General features: G+C 40.2%; 1 protein-coding gene across 3 annotated transcripts; it reads left to right on the top strand.

Moving 5' to 3' along the window:
* The first annotated feature begins 657 nt into the window (after positions 1-657).
* On the top strand, positions 658-19,666 carry LOC104591710 (ruvB-like protein 1). Of its 3 annotated transcripts, none has more exons than XM_010250693.3 (12): positions 658-894; positions 1,145-1,333; positions 1,526-1,657; positions 1,743-1,892; positions 2,126-2,281; positions 9,075-9,209; positions 9,345-9,410; positions 9,957-10,063; positions 11,268-11,367; positions 11,472-11,563; positions 18,882-18,951; positions 19,239-19,666. In XM_010250693.3, exons 1-12 carry the CDS (start codon positions 811-813, stop codon positions 19,296-19,298), a joined length of 1,341 nt encoding a protein of 446 aa, XP_010248995.1. In that variant the 5' UTR covers positions 658-810; the 3' UTR covers positions 19,299-19,666. The 3 variants fall into 3 exon arrangements, with proteins under 3 accessions (XP_010248995.1, XP_088759380.1, XP_010248994.1); XM_088903254.1 differs by having other exon boundaries at positions 19,190-19,666; XM_010250692.3 differs by having other exon boundaries at positions 19,186-19,666.
* Positions 19,667-20,377: the final 711 nt, after the last annotated feature.

Raw genomic sequence — 20,377 nt, 5'->3', positions numbered from 1 at the left:
AGTCCCCAACTAAAATCACAAGGAATTCCTGACTGCCAGTACAAGATTTATTGAATGGATGATTCCTATTTCTGAATGGATTTCTTTCAACTTAATAGGAATTCATAATCAATATGAAGTACATCATACAAACACGCCAGGCGTCTATTGCAAATAACTGCATCCCACATCATACACGAACCACTTCCTGCACTTCACATACCTTCATCATCTAGAGACACAGCAATGTGCACTTTGCAGTTCAAGTCTTCAAGATACCAGTTATCCTCATTGGGAGATATCAGAGAAAGAACAATCAACAATGGAAGAAAAACATGGCCAGAGTGTGGAAGCATGAAGAAACTAGAATTGATGGCTTGTTCTTGTTGTCTCAACCATGAGACATAAGGCGGACAACGACAGACTATTTTTGTATTTCCAGCCTACAGTTGGGTGTCTGTCATCATTTTGATGGTGATAAGATGCAACAAATGGATGGAGACAGAGTGAAAGGCTTGAAAGTGCAAAGTGAAAAATTTTGGAAGTAGACGAACTAACGGAGTGAAACTGTTTCCAGCCTTCCTGGTTTGTAGTACATGGGGACCCGGGTCACTGGCTCCTAGTCCCTGAACCCACAGTCCCACTATCCCATGAACCGGGGTGAGCCCAGTAGGGTTGGAGTTAAAGTCTTAACGAGGCCGCGGTCGTTCCTGTTCTAAACCGAACCGTTGGCAACTCCTAATAATGGTTTTCGGAGTTCAGGACATTCGAGAAAAGTGCGCGGGGAAGGAAAAAGAGCAAAGAGTCTGCACATTCAAGAGAGAGTGAAGGATGATGAAGATCGAAGAGGTTCAGTCAACCACAAAGAAGCAGAGAATAGCTACCCATACCCACATCAAAGGCCTTGGTCTCGATGTATTGTCTCTCTGGAATTATATATTAGTATTAACAATATATTTTACACAGTTATTTCTAGCGTCTGCAGCATAAAGGGAGTGGGTTTGTGATATTTTAGCTTTAGGAGTTCATGATTTAAGTTGGCGTCTGGTCATGTTTCTCCTTGGTTGTAACTAAATTGTGATGTTCGAACCTTCTCAAGTTCTTCTTCTTCGGCATTATGTTTATTATTTATTTGCGCTCACTGGTCACTGCATTTCTGCTCTAGCCCATTGGAAGAGCGATCTCTATGGCTGCTGGGTTTGTCGGTCAGCTGGGGGCTCGAGAAGCAGCTGGTCTAGTCGTTGATATGATACGGCAGAAGAAGATGGCTGGCAGGGCAGTCTTATTGGCCGGTCCTCCTGGAACAGGGAAAACTGCATTAGCCCTTGGAATATCCCAGGAGCTTGGAAGCAAGGTACTCAACTCTTAAGTTTTCTATATTCACCAACGTCTCGTTTCCTCGGTTACAACTGATTCTGTCCACGTTTTTCTTAATAATTTTGAGTTAAATTCTTTTTGCGGCTGCTCCTTTCACTACCTCTGGCTGAACTTTTAGCACTAGTGTTGCAATGTTGAAAACATTTCTTTGGTTATATTTAAAATGTAGGTACCGTTCTGCCCAATGGTTGGATCAGAAGTATATTCGTCAGAAGTAAAGAAAACTGAAGTTTTAATGGAAAACTTCCGAAGGGCCATTGGTCTACGTATCAAAGAAAACAAGGAGGTCTATGAAGGAGAGGCAAGCCCCCCCCTTTCCAATTCTATTTTCATCTCCAAATTTCCTTCCAGTTTCTGATTTGTTGGCTAACCTGTTCCTGTTTTAGGTGACTGAACTTTCCCCAGAAGAAACCGAGAGCACTACAGGTGGCTATGGGAAAAGCATTAATCATGTGATTATTGGGCTAAAAACTGTCAAAGGAACCAAGCAACTGAAGTTGGACCCAACTATTTATGATGCTTTAATTAAGGAAAAGGTTATGCCTTTTGGTTTGTTTATTTCTTTATTTTTTGGCATGTATGCTGAGTTGAATATTTTGAGTTCCTTTGCTTCACACCTTTTTCCTACACCATTAATATAATTGTTTCAATGTTATAGAATATTCTTTTACAAATTTGAGCATGTGTTTTTATTTACCTTTGCTGTTTTTTTTTTACATTAGCCCTTGTAATATTGTTGGGTCTTATAACATCCCTTTTGTAATTGCAGGTTGCTGTTGGTGATGTTATATATATTGAGGCAAATAGTGGAGCAGTTAAAAGGGTCGGTAGAAGTGATGCTTTTGCTACAGAATTTGACCTTGAGGCTGAAGAGTATGTTCCACTTCCTAAAGGAGAAGTTCACAAGAAGAAAGAGATAGTTCAGGTTTGCTTAAATTCATGATAATGCTACAGAATATTCATTTATTAGTAAATGTTTTTCTTTTTTGTGAAGATACTGCTATTATTTCAAAGAAACTTTAAAAAAGTGATAAAAATTTCAGGAGTTCCAAGTTCAGTTAGATATGGAGGCCATTGAGAGCCATATTGCAACTAATTGAGAAGACTAGTTCAAAGCCTGTAGCTTTATATTGTTATGTGTTGCACTCTAACCATTCACAGCCATGGTGCAATTTATCTTTGCCTATGGGTCTAACCTTTTTCATCTTTTCTGAGAAAACTTGAACAAATATTATCTAAAAGGAGGAATGGGTAGGTTTGTAGTCATTAGGTTTCCAATGCCAATGTTTTGCTTTGAATTCGGGAAAGTGTTTCTGGGTCAAAACTAAGCATGCTCATGTCATCTAATAATGGAGCTGTGGGTTGGGTTATAGCTTAGACATGTAAAGAAAATGATACTTGATCTTATATTCACTTTATATGTAAAATTTGTCTTCTATAAAAGAAGAAATGATTAAATTACAGCTCTTTTAAGTGGAGAGTTAGTATCTATTAAAATGTTTTTTGATTTCTGAATGATGCACTTATGCTGTATTTAGATTTTAAAAGAATCATATTGTAGAGAACACTGATGTGGGCCCCACAGCTATGGTCCCACTGTGTTCGTAGGGTAGAAGATGTTCTAGTCTGCCTAGGGTTAGCTATTGGTCATTTAGTTGTTTCAGTTGTTATTTATTTCAGTCTTATTTTTTGCTCTATTTGTTATGTAAAGACTAAGGGCAGATCTGTGCTTTCCATGTAATGAGCATAACCTATAAATATTAATTAAAGTGGCGGCGGCAGAACATTAAGCTTCTGCTCCTCCTTTCAACTCTTGTGTTCTACTGCTTCTCCTCCCTCTTCCTCTTCTTTCCTCTTACCTTTCTTCTTATTTTCGATCCTGAAATCCATTAGGGTTCAAGACTGATAACAGTCCTGAACTTCTACTTGGTATCAGAGATAGGGTTTCTCATGTGAGTCTAGTCCAGCCGACCACATGAGAACCATCTAAGGCTGGAAGCTGAGAAAGCAGAGTTCGTTGACTGGTTCTTGGAGATCTCCAGAGGATTAGCGGCTGTTTGAAGAAGTGCCACAGTTGCAACGAGTTGGTGATCAGGAAGAATCAGAGAAGGCTAGGGTTCGGGTAACCTTGGTAGGCAGCGAACTGCATCCTATTGTAAGTCTTTTATTTTTTGAGAGAAGTAATATCAGAGAAGATAGGTTGGACCTATCTAGCAAGGGTGGCCGAACCACTCTAGGGTTTTATCTCTCTATTCTCTAGGGTTTTGTCTTATCCCTGTGGAAAACCCTAGTATTGGACTGAACCTTGTGATCTTATCCCTGCGGCAAACCCTAATAGTTCTCCTCAACATTGATCAGTTTTAGGGTTTCATATTAACCCTAATACAAACCTTATCCGTACGGTACTGTCTGGAGTGTATGGCTTTTAGGACTGATTAAAACCTCAAATTGGCTTCAGCATATCAGATTGTTCTTCAAACTGTTTTTCAGTTTTCTTTTGGGGTTTCGAACACTTCTAAAGGGGTGAAAACAGTTTGGACTGTTGCTGTTGTATGTGGCTATTGATTTCATATCAGTTTTATACATGTTTCATGCACATCTACTGTGAGTACAGATTGGTTCTATACTGATTTTGTGATTGTGGTTGGTAGTCCTAGTGCTGGTTTTGACTGTAGAAACCCTAATTTTGAGACTTCTGGTTCTTGACCGAAATGGAGTTTAAGAATCCGGCAGAAGGCAGTTTTGGGAACAATAGTTATGGTGGTGGTTCTGAGACAGGTTTTCAGATTACAACCGTAAAGTTTGATGGATCAAACTATTTGGAATGGGCCCAATCAGCCATGATGGCTATTGGGGGAAGGGGCAAAGTAGGGTATCTCTTGGGAGATGTGGCAGAACCTTCCAAGGGAGACCCTATGTATACCAAGTGGGTCCAAGAAAACTATTTGGTTATGACATGGCTTTGTAATTCTATGCAGCCCCATATCAGCCGAAATTACTTATGGGCAAAGACAACCAAGGAGATATGGAATGTGATGAAAGAGACTTACTCCCAACCCCTTAATGTTGCCAGAGCATATGAATTGAAATGTGAGGTGAATTCCCTTAAACAAGGAGAGAAACCAGTGTCGGTCTACTTCTCTACCTTGAAGTCCCTGTGGCATGAGATTGATCACTTAGAGACTCTTGAGTGGGAGAGTCCCAAAGATGCTCAGATACATAGAAAGCACATCGAGACAAACAGAGTGTTTGAGTTCCTGGCAGGACTAAATTCAAAATATGATATTGTGAGGCAACAGATTTTGACCAGAGATAGTGTGACCCTCTCTCAGGCATACTCCTTAGTGCACAGTGAAGAAACCAGGAGGAAAGTCATGATGCAACCTTAGCCGCTTACACCTGCCTTGGTAGCTATCAAACCCAAAACAGAGGGTGATTCAGAGAGGGATAGAAAGAAGGAAGATAAAAGGGATGTGGTGTGTGAGCATTGCAAGAAACCTAAACACACAAAAGAAACATGTTGGAAGCTACATCCACATTTGGTCCCAGCAAAGTTGAGAAATAAAAAGGGTAATGCTCATGTGGCTATGACTATTGATTCAACATCCTCATCTGGCACAAGAGGCACACCATTAGAGACCTTAGCTGCAGTTCGGGCTGCTCTAATACAATTGGAGAAGGAAGTTGGCAGTTCAGCTCAGATACTCGAGCCTCAGCCTACCATGCCTCCGCTCCAGGTACTACTGAACCTTGTTGGGTAATAGATTCAGGTGCATCCGACCATATGACTAGCTTGCCCTCTTTGTTTACTACTTATTACTTATCTTCTGGTAGGGATAAAGTATCTATAGCTGATGGCTCTCTTGTCCCTATTTCTGGCAAGGGTGACATCAAACTGTCGGATACTATATCCTTGTCCTCTGTCTTGCATGTTCCTAAACTGGGTACTAACCTCCTTTCCGTTAGTAGTATTACCAAACATTTGAACTGTTCAGTAACTTTCTTTCCTGACTAATGTGTTTTTCAAGACTTGGAGACGAAGAAGGTGATTGGGACTGGCCGTGAGACGAATGGGATCTATCTGCTCGGGGAGAGTTCTCGTCGGGAAGAGTCAGTGGATAAGAAGTTACTTGTTTCTCAGGTTGTGAGTCCGGTTATGCTTTGGCATAACCGATTGGGTCATTTATCTTTTCGGTCCTTGAAGAGTCTGTTTCCTACTTTGTTTGAGTCTATTGAGTCATCTCAGTTGAAGTGTGAAAGTTGTGAGTTTGCTAAATATTGTAGAAACTCTTATTCATTGAGTAATAAAAGGAGTAATAGTTCTTTTGATATTGTGCATACTGATGTTTGGGGGCCATATCACATTCCTTCTATGGGTGGGTACAGGTATTTTTTGTTATTTGTTGATGACCACACCCGGTTTTCTTGGGTTTATCTTATGCGTTCACGAGATGAGGTGCCTGCCCTGACCCAAAACTTCCACCAAATGATCCTAACCCAGTTTGATGCCAAGATCAAAGTGCTTAGATCTGATAATGCAAAGGAATACTTTGCTAAGCCATTGGCATTGTACCTCCTTAATCATGGGGTTATCCACCAGAGCACTTGCCCTCATACACCTCAGGAGAATGGGGTTGCAGAAAGGAAGAATAGGCACATCTTGGAGGTGGCTAGAAGTATTATGTTTACCTCCAATGTCCCTATTCGCTTCTGGGGTGATGCTATCCTTACGGCGGTATATGTTATTAATCGGATTCCTTCCCGGGTTCTTGATATGAAACCTCCTTTTTCCTTTCTATACCTCAATGAGGAGTTGTTCACTATTCCCCCCAAGACATTTGGTTGTACCTATTTTGTTCAACTTCTCGGTCCCCATCACTCCAAGTTTGAACCCAAGGCCTCCAAATGCATCTTTCTTGGTTATGCACAAACTCAAAAGGGTTATTGTTGTTATGATCCTGTCTCAGGGAAGAAGTTTGTATCCATGGATGTCACTTTCTTTGAGGAGACACCCTACTATTCTCGAGTCTCTCCTCAGGGGGAGAGTAGTGAGCGTGGAGATTTGGGTCATTTTCTTCAGGGGGAGTGCAATGAGGACAGGGTTAATACTTTCGGGGTTGTTCCCTTACCTATTCCAGTTGGTGATGAGGGCTGTAGTAGCGAGGGTGGTCAGAGGGATCGGGAGTTGAGAGTCTATCACAGGCGATGCAGGCAGGTTGATCCCGGTCATTAGCAGTCCCGGCCAGCTCCAACCTCTTTTGCAGCTCCAAGTCCAGATATTACAGTCCCAGGGCCCACAAAGACTCCTTCCATTGTTGCTACCTCACCCTCTGCAAATGACCTTGACCTTCCCATTGCCCTCCGTAAAGGAAAACGGCATTGCACCACATCTACAGCCCACTGCATCTCCCAGTTTTTGTCCTATGATCGCCTATCTCCCTTCTACAGGTCCTATCTCACCTCCATTGCTGATGTCCCTATTCCGAGAACAGTGCAAGAAGCCCTATCAGTCCTGGAGTGGAGAGGTGCAATGCAAGTTGAAATGGATGCCCTGTTGAAAAATAATACCTGGGAGCTAATTGACTTGCCCAAAGGAAAGAAACCAGTTGGATGCAGGTGGGTATTTATTGTGAAGCACAATGCAGATGGTTCCATTGAGAGGTACAAAGCTCGACTAGTTGCAAAAGGGTTCACTCAGACTTATGGTATAGATTACTTGGAGACATTTGCCCCGGTAGCCAAGATGACCACCAATCGGGTTCTATTATCTCTTGCAGCAAGCTACACTTGGCATTTGTACCAAATGGATGTTAAGAATGCCTTCCTGAATGGGGACTTGCAGGAAGAGGTTTACATGCAGTTGCCTCCTGGATTCTATGATACAGAGGCAGGTAAGAAGGTCTGCCGGCTCAATAAGGCATTGTATGGTTTGAAACAGTCACCTAGAGCTTGGTTCGGCAGATTCAAACTAGCCCTTGGGAAGTTCGGTTATGTACAGGCCCAGTCAGATCATACACTGTTCATCAAGAGGGTGGAGTCATCACCGACACTACTTGCAGTATATGTTGATGATATTGTGGTGACAGGAAATGACAACCATGAGATTGAGTCCCTCAAACAGCTCCTTCATCAAGAGTTTGAGGTGAAAGATCTGGGTACACTACGGTATTTTTTGGGTATTGAGGTTGCTAGATCTAAACAGGGGATCTGTCTCTCAGAGGAAATATGTTTTAGATCTCTTGGCTGAAACTGGAAAGCTAGGTGTCAAACCTGTAGATACACCCATTGAACAGAACCACAGGATTAGTGCAGAGAGTGGGGAGCTGCTTGAAGACAAAGTTATGTTCCAGCGGTTAGTGGGAAAGCTCCTATATCTATGCCTCACCCGGCCAGATATCAGTTATGCCGTTAGTGTTGTCAGTCAGTACATGCATTCTCCTAGAACTACGCACCTTCTAGCAGCAAAAAGAATACTAGCATACTTGAAGAGATGCCCCGGTAGAGGTTTACTGTTCAAGAACAATGACCACATGAAGGTGGAAGTCTATACGGATGCCGATTGGGCTGGGAGTGTTGATGACAGAAGGTCTACTTCTGGATATTGTGCTCTTGTGGGAGGTAACCTGGTCTCTTGGAGGAGTAAGAAACAGAGTGTTGTCTCCCGATCCAGTGCTGAAGCTGAGTACAGGTCAATGGCTAATGGAGTGACTGAAATTCTTTGGCTGAGATCACTACTTGAGGAGTTGGGTATTGAGTATGAGAAGCCCCTGATGTTGTATTGTGATAATCAAGTGGCTATTAATATAGCACACAACCCAGTGCAGCATGACAGGACTAAACATATTGAAGTTGATCGACACTTTGTACGAGAGAGGGTCTCATCACAAGAAGTGTGTCTCCCATACATCACCTCCAACATGCAGCTGGCAGATATCCTCACCAAAGCTGTACCACAGAAGAAGCTAGAGGCAGATCTATCCAAGTTGGGAATGATAAACATTTATTCCCAACTTGAGGGGGAGTGTAGAGAACACTGATGTGGGCCCCACAGCTACGGTCCCACTGTGTTCGTAGGGTAGAAGATGTTCTAGTCTGCCTAGGGTTAGCTATTGGTCATTTAGTTGTTTCAGTTATTTATTTCAGTCTTATTTTTTGTTCTATTTGTTATGTAAAGACTAAGGGCAGGTCTGTCCTTTCCATGTAATGAGCATAACCTATAAATATTAATTAAAGTGGCAGCGGCAGAACATTAAGCTTCTGCTCCTCCTTTCAACTCTTGTGTTCTACTGCTTCTCCTCCCTCTTCCTCTTCTTTCCTCTTACCTTTCTTCTTATTTTCGATCCTGAAATCCATTAGGGTTCAAGACTGATAACAGTCCTGAACTTCTATATAAAAAGACCTCTGATTTAGACAATCTAGAAGACTTGTCAAGGTTGAAAGGGCATTAACTTGTAAGGTCCTAGTCTGGAATGTGTCATTGGGATTCTCTGTAGTGAACTCCGAGACATGAAGATTCTATGGTAGGTTGGACTTATAGTGCAACTGATATAGCTGAATTTCATCTTGCATTTATCATTGCAACATGAAGGATTGAGAGAGTAAACTTTTTCTAACTCTTGTAATATATACTAGTTTGACTATCAAATTATTTTGCTAGGTATATTATTTACTTTTCTGGATTTATGTTGATTCATTATTTTGCTCTTTCCCCATATCAGGATGTAACATTACATGATTTGGATGCTGCAAATGCTCGACCACAAGGAGGACAAGATATACTATCCCTAATGGGCCAGATGATGAAACCTAGGAAGACTGAGATAACTGATAAACTACGACAAGAGATAAACAAGGTTTTGTTTTATGATCTTTTATCTAATGACTGTGACCATTGTCTATTCTTTTTAATTTCAAGATAAAGTAATTTGGAGATTCCCAAATTCATATGGATTAAGCTTAGCTGAGGAGTTGTTGATGCTTGATGGCAGGTTGTGAACCGCTATATTGATGAAGGAGTGGCAGAGCTTGTCCCAGGAGTCTTATTTATTGATGAGGTTTCTATTTGTTCTGGCATTAGACTTGCTAAGGAAAGGAGAAGAGAAGAAAGAGAGCTGGGGTGGGGGTGGGGGGAGACAGTAGTCAGTCTGAAAAGAGATTAAACTGATCTCTCCCAATCAGCTGCTTATATATACTACTAAAACCGATTACTATACTGTTCTGTCCCTTATTAAGTATGGGACACCCTCATCAAGTATGGGACAGAACTGTACAACATAATATAAAGGAAAAAGACATAAACAACCCTGTCCACTCACAACTTAACACTTTTCCTTCAAACTTTTTTGCATTCTTTAAGCCCATTTTTGGATCAAGTTGTGAAAGGAGAGCATCACAGATTTCTGAGGTCAAACTGGTGGAATTTGTTCCTTTAAAATTCACCTACTTTTGCATTGAGCCCCTCATCTAATAGACTTGGCGGAAATGGAATCTGGTGAATCAGTTTGATTTTCCTTTTATTCCAAATTCCACCTTCTGTTAAGCATCCTAAAGAAGTTGTTAGCATTGATAGTTTCTCTGAATTATCCAATCATGATCTGCAGGTTCATATGCTGGATATGGAATGCTTTTCATACCTAAACCGAGCTTTAGAAAGCTCATTATCTCCAATAGTAATTTTTGCAACAAACAGAGGTATATGTAATGTGAGGTATGATTCTTAATCCTTCGGAGGTGTTAATGAATGTTGATTCTGCTTGGGCATTGTCCTTGCCAATTTTCAATTTGAGCAAGCCAGGTTTATGAAGAGTTTGGCAATTGAACTGTACCCCATATAAGGACCCAAGACCATATGTAATGGACTACACAGAAAGGGTGATGATTTTTTATATCCAGTGAAAAGACGGGAAATCCTTGTTCATATACTGTTAAGTTCTCTCCATCTTTTTGCGAGATTATACTGTTACTTGTCAGAAAAAAAAATGTGATAAAAATCAGTAGAAAAGGGTACCTTTGTCTTATTAAACAATTTCCGACCACTAAATGGGATTTGCTTTGTTTCCAAAAGATGTGGTGTGCCAAAACTACCATTTTACCGAGAATGTATATCCAGAAAGTAATAACTCACAAGTTATTTTTATTGTTATCATCATCCAAGTCTGATTTGAGTTACATGATTCTTTCTCAACCATTCTATTTTATATAGAACCATATCCTCTATTGGCACATATGCTTTCAAATAATTTTCTATTTCCTCAATCCTTATGTTACATGAATTTTTGTGTAGGTAGGTTGCTGGAATATGTCTGTGACCCCCGATCTTCGCATATGGGGACTTAGCTAAAAAGGGTCTGTCCATTAAAGAAAATGGTTACACTCTGTACACCCATGACATTTCTGTTGACTTGAGCAGCTAAATAGAATAGAGGGTCTGGAAATTAATTCTAGATCAGCATCCTCTCTCGGGCTTTCCTTTTGCCTGCTAGAGCTTTCTATCTGCATTGCCTCCAAAGGCCCTAGGGCAAAGGACAACCATGTCAAAACATTTCTTTTTTACCACCTATTTTAGTGACAGTGGAAATTCCTTCTTCTAAATAATTTGAATTAGATAGAAATGTATCGTTATAATTTAAAAACTAATTAAGGAAAACAGAAAGGTAATGTATAGACATTCCCGAATTCTACCTTTGTCCAATCACAAATTCCTCTTGTGTATAAGTCATCACAATCCAAGCCTTATCTCAACTATATGGAGTTGGCTAAATGAATTTCGTTTCATCATTTTATTCTGTTTAAAGCCATACCCATTTGTATTTCTTAAATGAATAGTGCAGTTAAAATAATTTTTGTATATGCACACATTATTTTCTGCAATGATGTGTTAGCCATGCCTTTTCATGAACATGTGCTTGCAGAGGCACAGATGTCAGTAGCCCTCATGGCATACCAGTTGATTTGTTAGATCGTCTGGTTATTGTACGGACAGAAACATATGGGCCTGCTGACATGATACAGGTTCTTTTTCTGTTATATATACATTGATATCATTGGAATATTTTTTTTAAAACTTTGAGGTGTAATATCAATTTCACATTTTAATGTGTTTTCTGGTTGGGCAGATTTTAGCAACTCGTGCACAGGTGGAGGAACTGGTAGTTGATGAAGATAGTCTGGCTTACCTTGGAGAGATTGGGCAGCAGGCATCTTTAAGGTCTTGTATTACGGTTGGATCTTTTTTTGGTCTTTCCATGGATTTCTGATTTGCTATGCTCCTTCATAGTATACCTTTCATGTTGCTAGGTTGATTGCTGTTAAGCCATTCTTGGCAGTAGAATGTACATAGGCCTTGTGCATATACATCATTGTACGCTAGATGATATGAAAATATACTTACTACAATGTCTAATACATGTAGTGACTCAGGTCAGTTTGCAGTTTTGCCCAACCTATTACCACCTGGCTACAAGCAGCCTGGGCCTAGACTCAGGTCCAATTCTAGCTTCCTAATTCTGGCCAACTTAACCATCTAGAGTTTGAGTTAGCTCAAGCAAGGTTCAAAATATCGATACGCCTTATACGCCGGTAGGGGCGTATCGGGCCATATCGGTACTTTTTTTTTCAAAACCGGTTCAAGGGGGTCGGTTTAAGGCTCCACCCCCTGAACCGGTCAGAACCCCGATACACCCCCTGTAGGGGCGTATCGGCTGATACGTGTCGATACTTTGAACCTTGAGCTCAAGTATCGAAGCTTAAAGCTGCGATGACAGCTCTATTCATAAGCTTGAATTCACTTTCTCAGAATTCAGAACCAAGGGTATTGAGTTAATGAAAGTTGGGGAAGTGTATCATCACAGGTGGGTGAGAGTTGTTGCCTGTTGAGTGAGCAGTAGAGTTGGGAAAGTGGGGGAGCGTAATTGGGCCAAGTTGATATTTGGGTCAGCTTTATGGCTCCTGCAGCAACTTTCTTTGAGTGACTATTTTCCTAGAGGGTGCATTTATAGATAACATGGCCAATATGTTTTGCTGGTAACAATACTGGACTCTTATGATTCAACAAAGCTTGCCTTCTCCTTTTCATGCAGACCTGCTGTTGTTTATATCTTCAGTGCTCCAGAATCAAGGACACATACATTGTTGTTTCCAGGGCATTCACATGGTAGAATACTGATATGTTTCATTCTATTGCCAATGGGCATATTTATACAGTAAGCTGCTGCAATAAATAGAAAGAAAGAAAAATAGAAAGAAAAGAAAATAGAAAGAAAAGAAAATAGAAAGAAGAAAAAATAGAAAGAAGAGAAAATAGAAAGAAAAAACTTTCCTTCCACAATCCTAGGAATATATACAATTCTATTTTCAGATCTGAACCAGTAACCCCACGTTTTCCAACACTCCCCCTCAAGCTGGTGAATAGAGATCCTCCATTCCCAGCTTGGCTATAATTCTCCGAAAGTCTGTACTATTGAGCCCTTTAGTAAGTACATCGGCCAATTGTCCTTTTGTAGACACATAGGGAGTGCAAATCAACTTGCTGTCCAGTTTCTCTTTTATAAAGTGTCGGTCAATTTCGATGTGCTTCGTCCTGTCATGTTAAACAGGATTGTGAGTAATATTGATGGCTGACTTGTTGTCACAATATAGTTTCATAGGCTCTTCTCGTGGAATCTTCAGGTCTTCTAAAATTATCTTCAACCAGAGTAATTCACACACTCCTTGTGCCATAGCCCTGAATTCTGCCTCTGCACTTGACCGAGCCACTACATTTTGCTTCTTACTCCTCCAAGTGACTAAGTTTCCTCCTAAGAAGGTACAGTAATCAGAAGTGGACCGTCTATCTACTGGAGATCTTGCATAATCGGCATCTGTATATGCTTCAAGAGTCAGTCCTCAATTTCTTCTAAATAAAATTCTTTTTCCTGGATTGGCTTTCAAATAGTGCAGAATTCGATAAGCAGCCTGTAGATGAACTTCTTTAGGATTATGCATAAACTGACTTATTACACTTACAACATATGCAATATCCGGTCGTGTATGTGTAAGATAAATGAGTTTTCCAACTAGTCTTTGGAACATCTCCTTGTCTACACTTGCATTCTCGTTGGCTTCTCCAAGTTTATGATTGGGATCTATAGGCGTGGAAGCTGGTTTACATGCCATATTTCCTGTTTCTCTCAAAAGATCAACAACATACTTTTGTTGAGAGATAAAGATGCCTTGTTTAGAATGTGCAACTTCAATTCCGAGAAAATACTTTAGTCTCCCCAAGTCTTTTATCTCAAATTCTCTGGCAAGGAAGTTTTTCAATGCTTCCTTCTCCTTTTTATCATTCCCAGTAGCGATTATATCATCCACATAGACTAATAGTGCAATAACTCCCCCTGAGGCTGTGTGTTTGATAAACAATGTGTGGTCTCCTTGACTTTGCTTGTAACCTGTACTCAGCATTACCTTCGTAAACCTTCCAAACCATGCTCTCGGAGATTGTTTGAGACCGTATAGTGCTTTCTTCAACCGACAAACTTTGTTCCCTTTAATGCCTTCTCCAAAATCTGGTGGAATGTCCATGTATATCTCCTCTTCTAGATCACCATGGAGAAATGCATTTTTTACATCAAACTGTTGCAAACCCCAATTATAGTTAGCAGCCAACGATAGTAACACCCTTACTGTATTCATTTTAGCTACTAGGGCAAAATTTTCCTGATAATCTACCCCATAAGTCAGTGTATATCCCTTGGCTACCAGGCATGCTTTGTACCTTTCTAATGACCCATCAGATTTGTACTTAATTGTGAACACCCATTTACAACCTACCGTCTTCTTGTTTCTTAGTAGATCCACAACTTCCCATGTGTTGTTTTTTTCTAATGCCTCCATTTCCACTCTCATGGCTTTTCTCCACTCCTTATTAGAAAGTGCCTCGACTAGAGTATTAGGAATTGGAATGGTGTTAAGGTTGGCTAGAAAACTTTTGTGGGATTTAGAGAATCTTTGGGATGATACATATTTGGCTAAAGGGTACAATGGGCGTTTGGTACATTCTTTGGTTCCTTTTCTCAGTGCAATAGGTAGGTCATACTCATACTCAGACTGTGAAGGTGTAGGTTCAGGATCTAAGCATCCCTCAGTTCTAGGATTAGGAGTTGAATCTTGGACTTGCACAGGTTGAGGATCTAGATTTGTCCTCCTAGAGTAAACCTGCATATATCTCACATTATCATGCACATCATTCGTGGGGTTAACAGTGTCCGAATTTGGTTCAATGGTCGGGTTGTTTGACTCTTGTTGAGACTCGGGAATGTGGGGCTCAGAGGAATGTGACTCAGAGGGATGTGATTCTTGACGATTGAATGTTTGTGAGGAGGGTAAAACATCTAGGGAGAGTAGATCCAAGGCCTTATCTTCCATTAATGAGGGCTCCCCCTGAAGATAAGGTTGAGTGAAAAAAGATTTTCCTTCCTCAAATGTGACATCGATGGAGGTGTAGAATTTTTTTGTGGCTGGATGATAACATTTATAACCTTTCTGAGTTGGGGAATATCCCAAGAAGACACACCTGATTGCTCGTGGGTCTAATTTTCCCTTATTATGGACATGAACAAAGGCAGTGCAGCCAAAAATTCTTGGTGTGAGATTATTTGAGGCTCGAATATCAGGGTAAATTTGAGAAAGGACTTGTATTGGGCTTCGGTTGTCAAGAACTTTAGATGGTAGTCTATTTATGGTGTAGGCAGCAGTAAGGACAACTTCCCCCCAATATTGTTTTGGCACCTGATTTTGAAAGAGAAAGGCTCGGGTGGTTTGCAAAAGATGGCCATTTTTTCTCTCAGTTACCCCATTCTGTTGGGGAGTGTTAACACAGGAGGATTCATGCACAATGCCTTTTTTCTGAAAAAATGGGGACAAATTCTGATTAAAATAATCTGTAGCGTTATTAGATCGAAACCTTTTAATTCTCACACCAAACTGAGTTTGGACCATGTTATGAAAGTTGGGAAGAATCGTACCCACATCAGATTTAGACTTAAGAAGAAAAATCCATGTGACCCTAGTGCAATCATCAATAAAGGTGACGAACCATCTGGAACCAGTAATGTTGGGAATTTGAGAAGGGCCCCATATATCTGAATGAATCAAATAAAAAGGAGTTGAAGATCTTTTATTGCTGATTGGGAAAGAAACCCCTTTGTGCTTAGCAAGTTCACAAACATCACAATGAAAGGTTTCAACATCAATTCCTTTAAACAAGGAAGGAAGCATTGTTTTTAAAATAGGAAATGAAGGATGACCAAAACGGAAATGATGACGCCAAATTAAATCTTTATTGGAGGTAGATAAGAATGACTCGCGTGACATGCATAACAGTGTGAGATGATTTGCTGGTTGCTTCAAGGTAGTAGAGTCCATCTCTTTCCTTAGCAAGTCCAATCTTCTTCCCCGAAACCTGGTCCTGAAATACACAGTAAGAAGGGAAGAACACAACATTGCAGTTCACATCCTGGGTGAGTTTATGTATAGAGATAAGGCTAGTGGATAACTTAGGAACATGAAGCACATTTTTAAGTAATAGGGATGGAGTAATTTGAATATTCCCAATCCCTGCCACTGTGGTGAAAGAACCATCAGCAACAAAAATTTTTTTATTACTAGGACAAGGTGTATAGGTGAGAAAATGTAGTGAAGAGGATGTCATGTGGTCAGTAGCTCCAGAATCAAGAATCCATGGAAAAACACTAGCTGAGGCATGTAATCCTAGAGATAAAGACTCACTTGAGAGAGCAAGAGAGGTAGAATCACTTCCTGGTTTCAAGGATTTCAGGAAGCACCTTAGCCTTTCAATTTCTTCATCATTAAATGGTCCCTGACTTGAGTGTTCTTGCTGCGGGGTTGTGGAGACATTATGGGCCTGTTGAACTCCTTTTCAAACTCCTCGATTTCCCCATTCCTTGCTGGATGTGGGAGGTTTCCCATGAAGTTTCCAGCACCGATCTTTCGTGTGTCTGGGCTTCTTGCAATAGGTGCACCAGAGATTATCGTTAAAGTCACGGGTGGTTGTGTCACGAGCCAAGTTGTGATTGTTCTCACCCTTTGAACCACTGTAACTTCCTCCCCTTGCCACCATGGCTGAGCCTTCGGGATCTTTAGACTCAAGCATGAATTCACGACAGCTTTCCTCAGCTCTGACAAGGGCTATGACTTCATTCAATGGAGGCACTTCTTCTTTGCCAAGAATTTGTATTCGGACCTGATCAAATTCAGCATTCAGTCCGACCAAAAAATCATACACCCTATCTCTTTCAATAAAATTCTTCAAGATCACAGCATCATCTGCGCACTTTGTCTCAAGAACCCGATAATGATCAAGCTCATGCCATAAATTTTGCAGCAGATTTGCATACTTTGTAACACTCCTGCTCCCTTGTTTGGCCGCCACAGTTTTCACTTTGATCTCATAGACACGAGCAACGTCATGAGCTTTGGAATAGGTTTGTCGGACAACATCCCAAATAGCCTTTGCAGAGGGAAGAAACATACAAGTATCACTGATCTCGGGTGTCATTGAACTCCACAACCATGACATAATCATGGAGTCCTCTTCGTCCCAAGCATCAAAATTTGGCTCGCCCAACCTTGGTCTTGTTCCAAGGAGGTGACTAATTTTTCCTTTTCCCTTCAAATAGGTACGCACTAGTTGTGACCACTTCAAGTAATTCTGGCCATTCAGTCTATATGTTGCCTGAATATTCTGCAAATCACCAGTGTGAGGATGAGAATTTGTTGCTCCTTCATCAGTTTGGACGGGAGCACTTGTTGCAGTCATGTCGGACATTGTTAAGGCCAACAGGAAAGGAGAATAAAGGAACACTTCTGGTTACAAATCAACACTGAAGGCCAGAAGAGAAAAACACAAAAAACTGGCAATGAAGGCCGAAAAAATCTCAAGGTTGACAAACCTAGAGCTCTGATACCATGTTTTGGAATGGTAGAATACTGATATGTTTCATTCTATTGCCAATGGGCATATTTATACAGTAAGCTGCTGCAATAAATAGAAAGAAAGAAAAATAGAAAGAAAGAAAAGAAAATAGAAAGAAGAGAAAATAGAAAGAAAAAACTTTCTAAATCAATCCTTCCACAATCCTAGGAATATATACAATTCTATTTTCAGATCTGAACCAGTAACCCCACGTTTTCCAACAACTTTCAATGTGGTATTCGGAATGCTTGATACATTTTGGTCATCCTTTTGTTCATTCTCAATTATCTGATGGGGATCTAAGTTGTATTATCATATTAAAGTAACTTTAACCGCCCCTTCTACTATCTAGGGCATTTTAATCACCGGTCTCTGGAAATCATCTGCTTCTGTTACATCATGATTATATCCTTGCCTTTTGCCTGGGGATGATTATATTCTTGATCAGAATTTTATGGCTGTTGATGGCTGTAATGGCTTCTTGAAAGAATAAGAGAGAATATAGGGAGAGAAAGAAGAGAGAAAATACCTGGAATCACTCACTATGCCATATCAGGACCTGTTGTAAGGCCTTCTTCTTTCTAGAATAAGTTTTCAAGGGTGCTGATTGATTCCTATCAGGATGATTTCACCCTTTTCCTCCATGTTGTTGCTTTCACTTATCCATTCTTTTGGTTGGCATTGCCTCTACTTACCTTTACCAAATGGCCCCTACAACACACTGGCACTTCTTGCAATTTGTGAATTTATATTAGAGTTCTTATGTATTAATGTGCTACATTAGCTCCTCTTTTTATCCATTCATTTTGTCTGTTTAAATATTTTGTTTGTTGCAAACGTAGCATTTATATTATGCAGAAAAATTTGCTTGCTCTTGTACTACCAGAATTATGGTAGTACATAGTTTATTTGATGCATTTGGTAGGATCTATTAAGTCTTTTCAAACTGAAATACAGAAACTGTTTATCCTTTTAGGAACCTATGGTAGGGAATTTTTTAATTGAGTTACAGAAGTAATATATCCCTTTTTTTACTGAATTCATAGTCTTCCTACTGGTTGCATCAAATAATAAACTAATCAGTTTGCAGTTGGTTAAATCTTCGGGTTAGACTATGATACCTGAAAGACATGATATCTGAAGAACTTATAGCCAATCAACAGGTATCATAAATCAGTTATCAAAAAAAAAATCAACATGTATCATAAAAGAAGTAATCAACAGGTGGTATTCATCAACATCACGGGGTGCTTTGATTGGTCAAATCTCTTGCAGTACTACATCTTTCCAGTATCATAGATTTTCCCTTAATCTTCAACATGAGCCTTGTAAACTGAAGGCTATGGATTCACAAATGTACTAATAGATTTAATAAAATGTACTTCCATACCAGAGAGCATGTAAACATGCCCATGCCTGAAATGGTTCCTCTATGTTTCCTGTTGCATTGAGCACAAACTTAAAAGCATCCATGCATATCCTACTGCTTGTATGCATGTAGAGTTTTCCTTGCTATCTTTTCTTACACAAACTGCAATTGTTGTTTATTCAGGCATGCAGTTCAACTCTTAGCGCCTGCCAGCATTGTGGCAAGAATGAATGGTCGAGATAACATTTGCAAGGTACATATAAAACTTTGTAAACTGGACCCTATGAACATTCGGAATTTCTCAACTATGATACCGGAAAGGTGTGATACCTGAAGAACATTAACCAATCAGTAAGGTTACCAATTGGATGATACTGGTTGATTGGTTATCAGTTTTTTTAGGCACAGTACCTTTTTAGTATCATAGTTGGATTCAGAAATTTCTTGATGCGATGACTATTTTATCTTTCCATTAACATAATTAAAGGCGGATCTCGAGGAAGTGAGTGCTTTGTATCTGGATGCAAAATCTTCTGCAAGGCTTCTTCAGGAGCAGCAGGAAGGATACATCTCTTGATTACTTGTACCCAGTTCATCTAATGCACTCATCAGAAATTCTCAAACAGTACCAGCAAGGAGAGTGATATGCCATCGGAAGATGCAGATATCATTGGATTCAATTTTGGTCCAAGATGATAGCTGCCGGTTCAACCTTTTGAACATTATTCTGATGTTCTTGAATGGTTAATATGGTATCCCCATGGGTTGTGCACGATTGGCTCTGCATTTTCATGGTATAATTTGTTTGATATGTTTCTTTGACAATCGGGGTTCTATGGTTTTCTGGATGGATATTCTTAGAGCTTCTGAGATATTGTATTTGCTGAGAGCATGTTCAGGGTCAGGGATTCTACTCATGATACAGAAACAGTTGATATTGGATGGTTCTTAAAGGTGGGATGGGGGAACAGTGTTGTCCTCGAAGCTCCCCTCATTCTTAGTTCCCACCCCATGACGAGTATTTGAGTGCATAGTGGCTGCATTTCGTTTCAGCGTGTCATATGTTCTCCTTGAACATGCATTCAGAAGACCAAAATTTGAAACTGAGGCCCTCAACGTGGGACTAAACTTAAGTTCTGAGTATTTACCAAAAAAAAAAACTAAAGTTCAGAGTAACAGGACCCACACCCACCATTAAACGAGTCCTGCCATGGAGATCTGATGGACAATCACCCATCTGGTTGAAACTGAAACATTGGTATTGGCGTTGTGTTTCCACTGTTTTTTTAATCTTTGAACAGACAAGAAATTTCCCAGAATGTCTTAGAATGGAAGTCCAGGTCCATGCGATCTCGAGAATGGAGGAAAGTTCAAAAGTGTTAAACGAGCACGTCCATTTGTTATTCTGAAACTGAAACCCTGAACCTGAAGTACCAGGATTTTGTTATATTCTATGGTTTGATTTCTAGTGTACTGGTTTTTAATGTAATGGCCTTTCATGAATGGAGTTCCTCTCGGATCTTCCTGGTTGGCATTCATGGACACAAACAAGCAGCGAAGCGTACATACTTGTTTTTTTTTTCCAATATTCTCATCCAACGGTTTATACAGGATTTCTTTGGTAGATGGGGGACTATTTTTGTACTCTACCACTCCAAAATTGAAAATTCGAATTCTAG

Source organism: Nelumbo nucifera, chromosome 4 (genome assembly GCF_055504915.1).
Source record: "Nelumbo nucifera cultivar China Antique chromosome 4, China Antique-T2T, whole genome shotgun sequence".
NCBI classification, from domain to species: domain Eukaryota; kingdom Viridiplantae; phylum Streptophyta; class Magnoliopsida; order Proteales; family Nelumbonaceae; genus Nelumbo; species Nelumbo nucifera.
The sequence above is the reverse complement of the archived record's forward strand: the minus strand, read 5'-3'. Positions and strand labels throughout refer to the sequence as shown.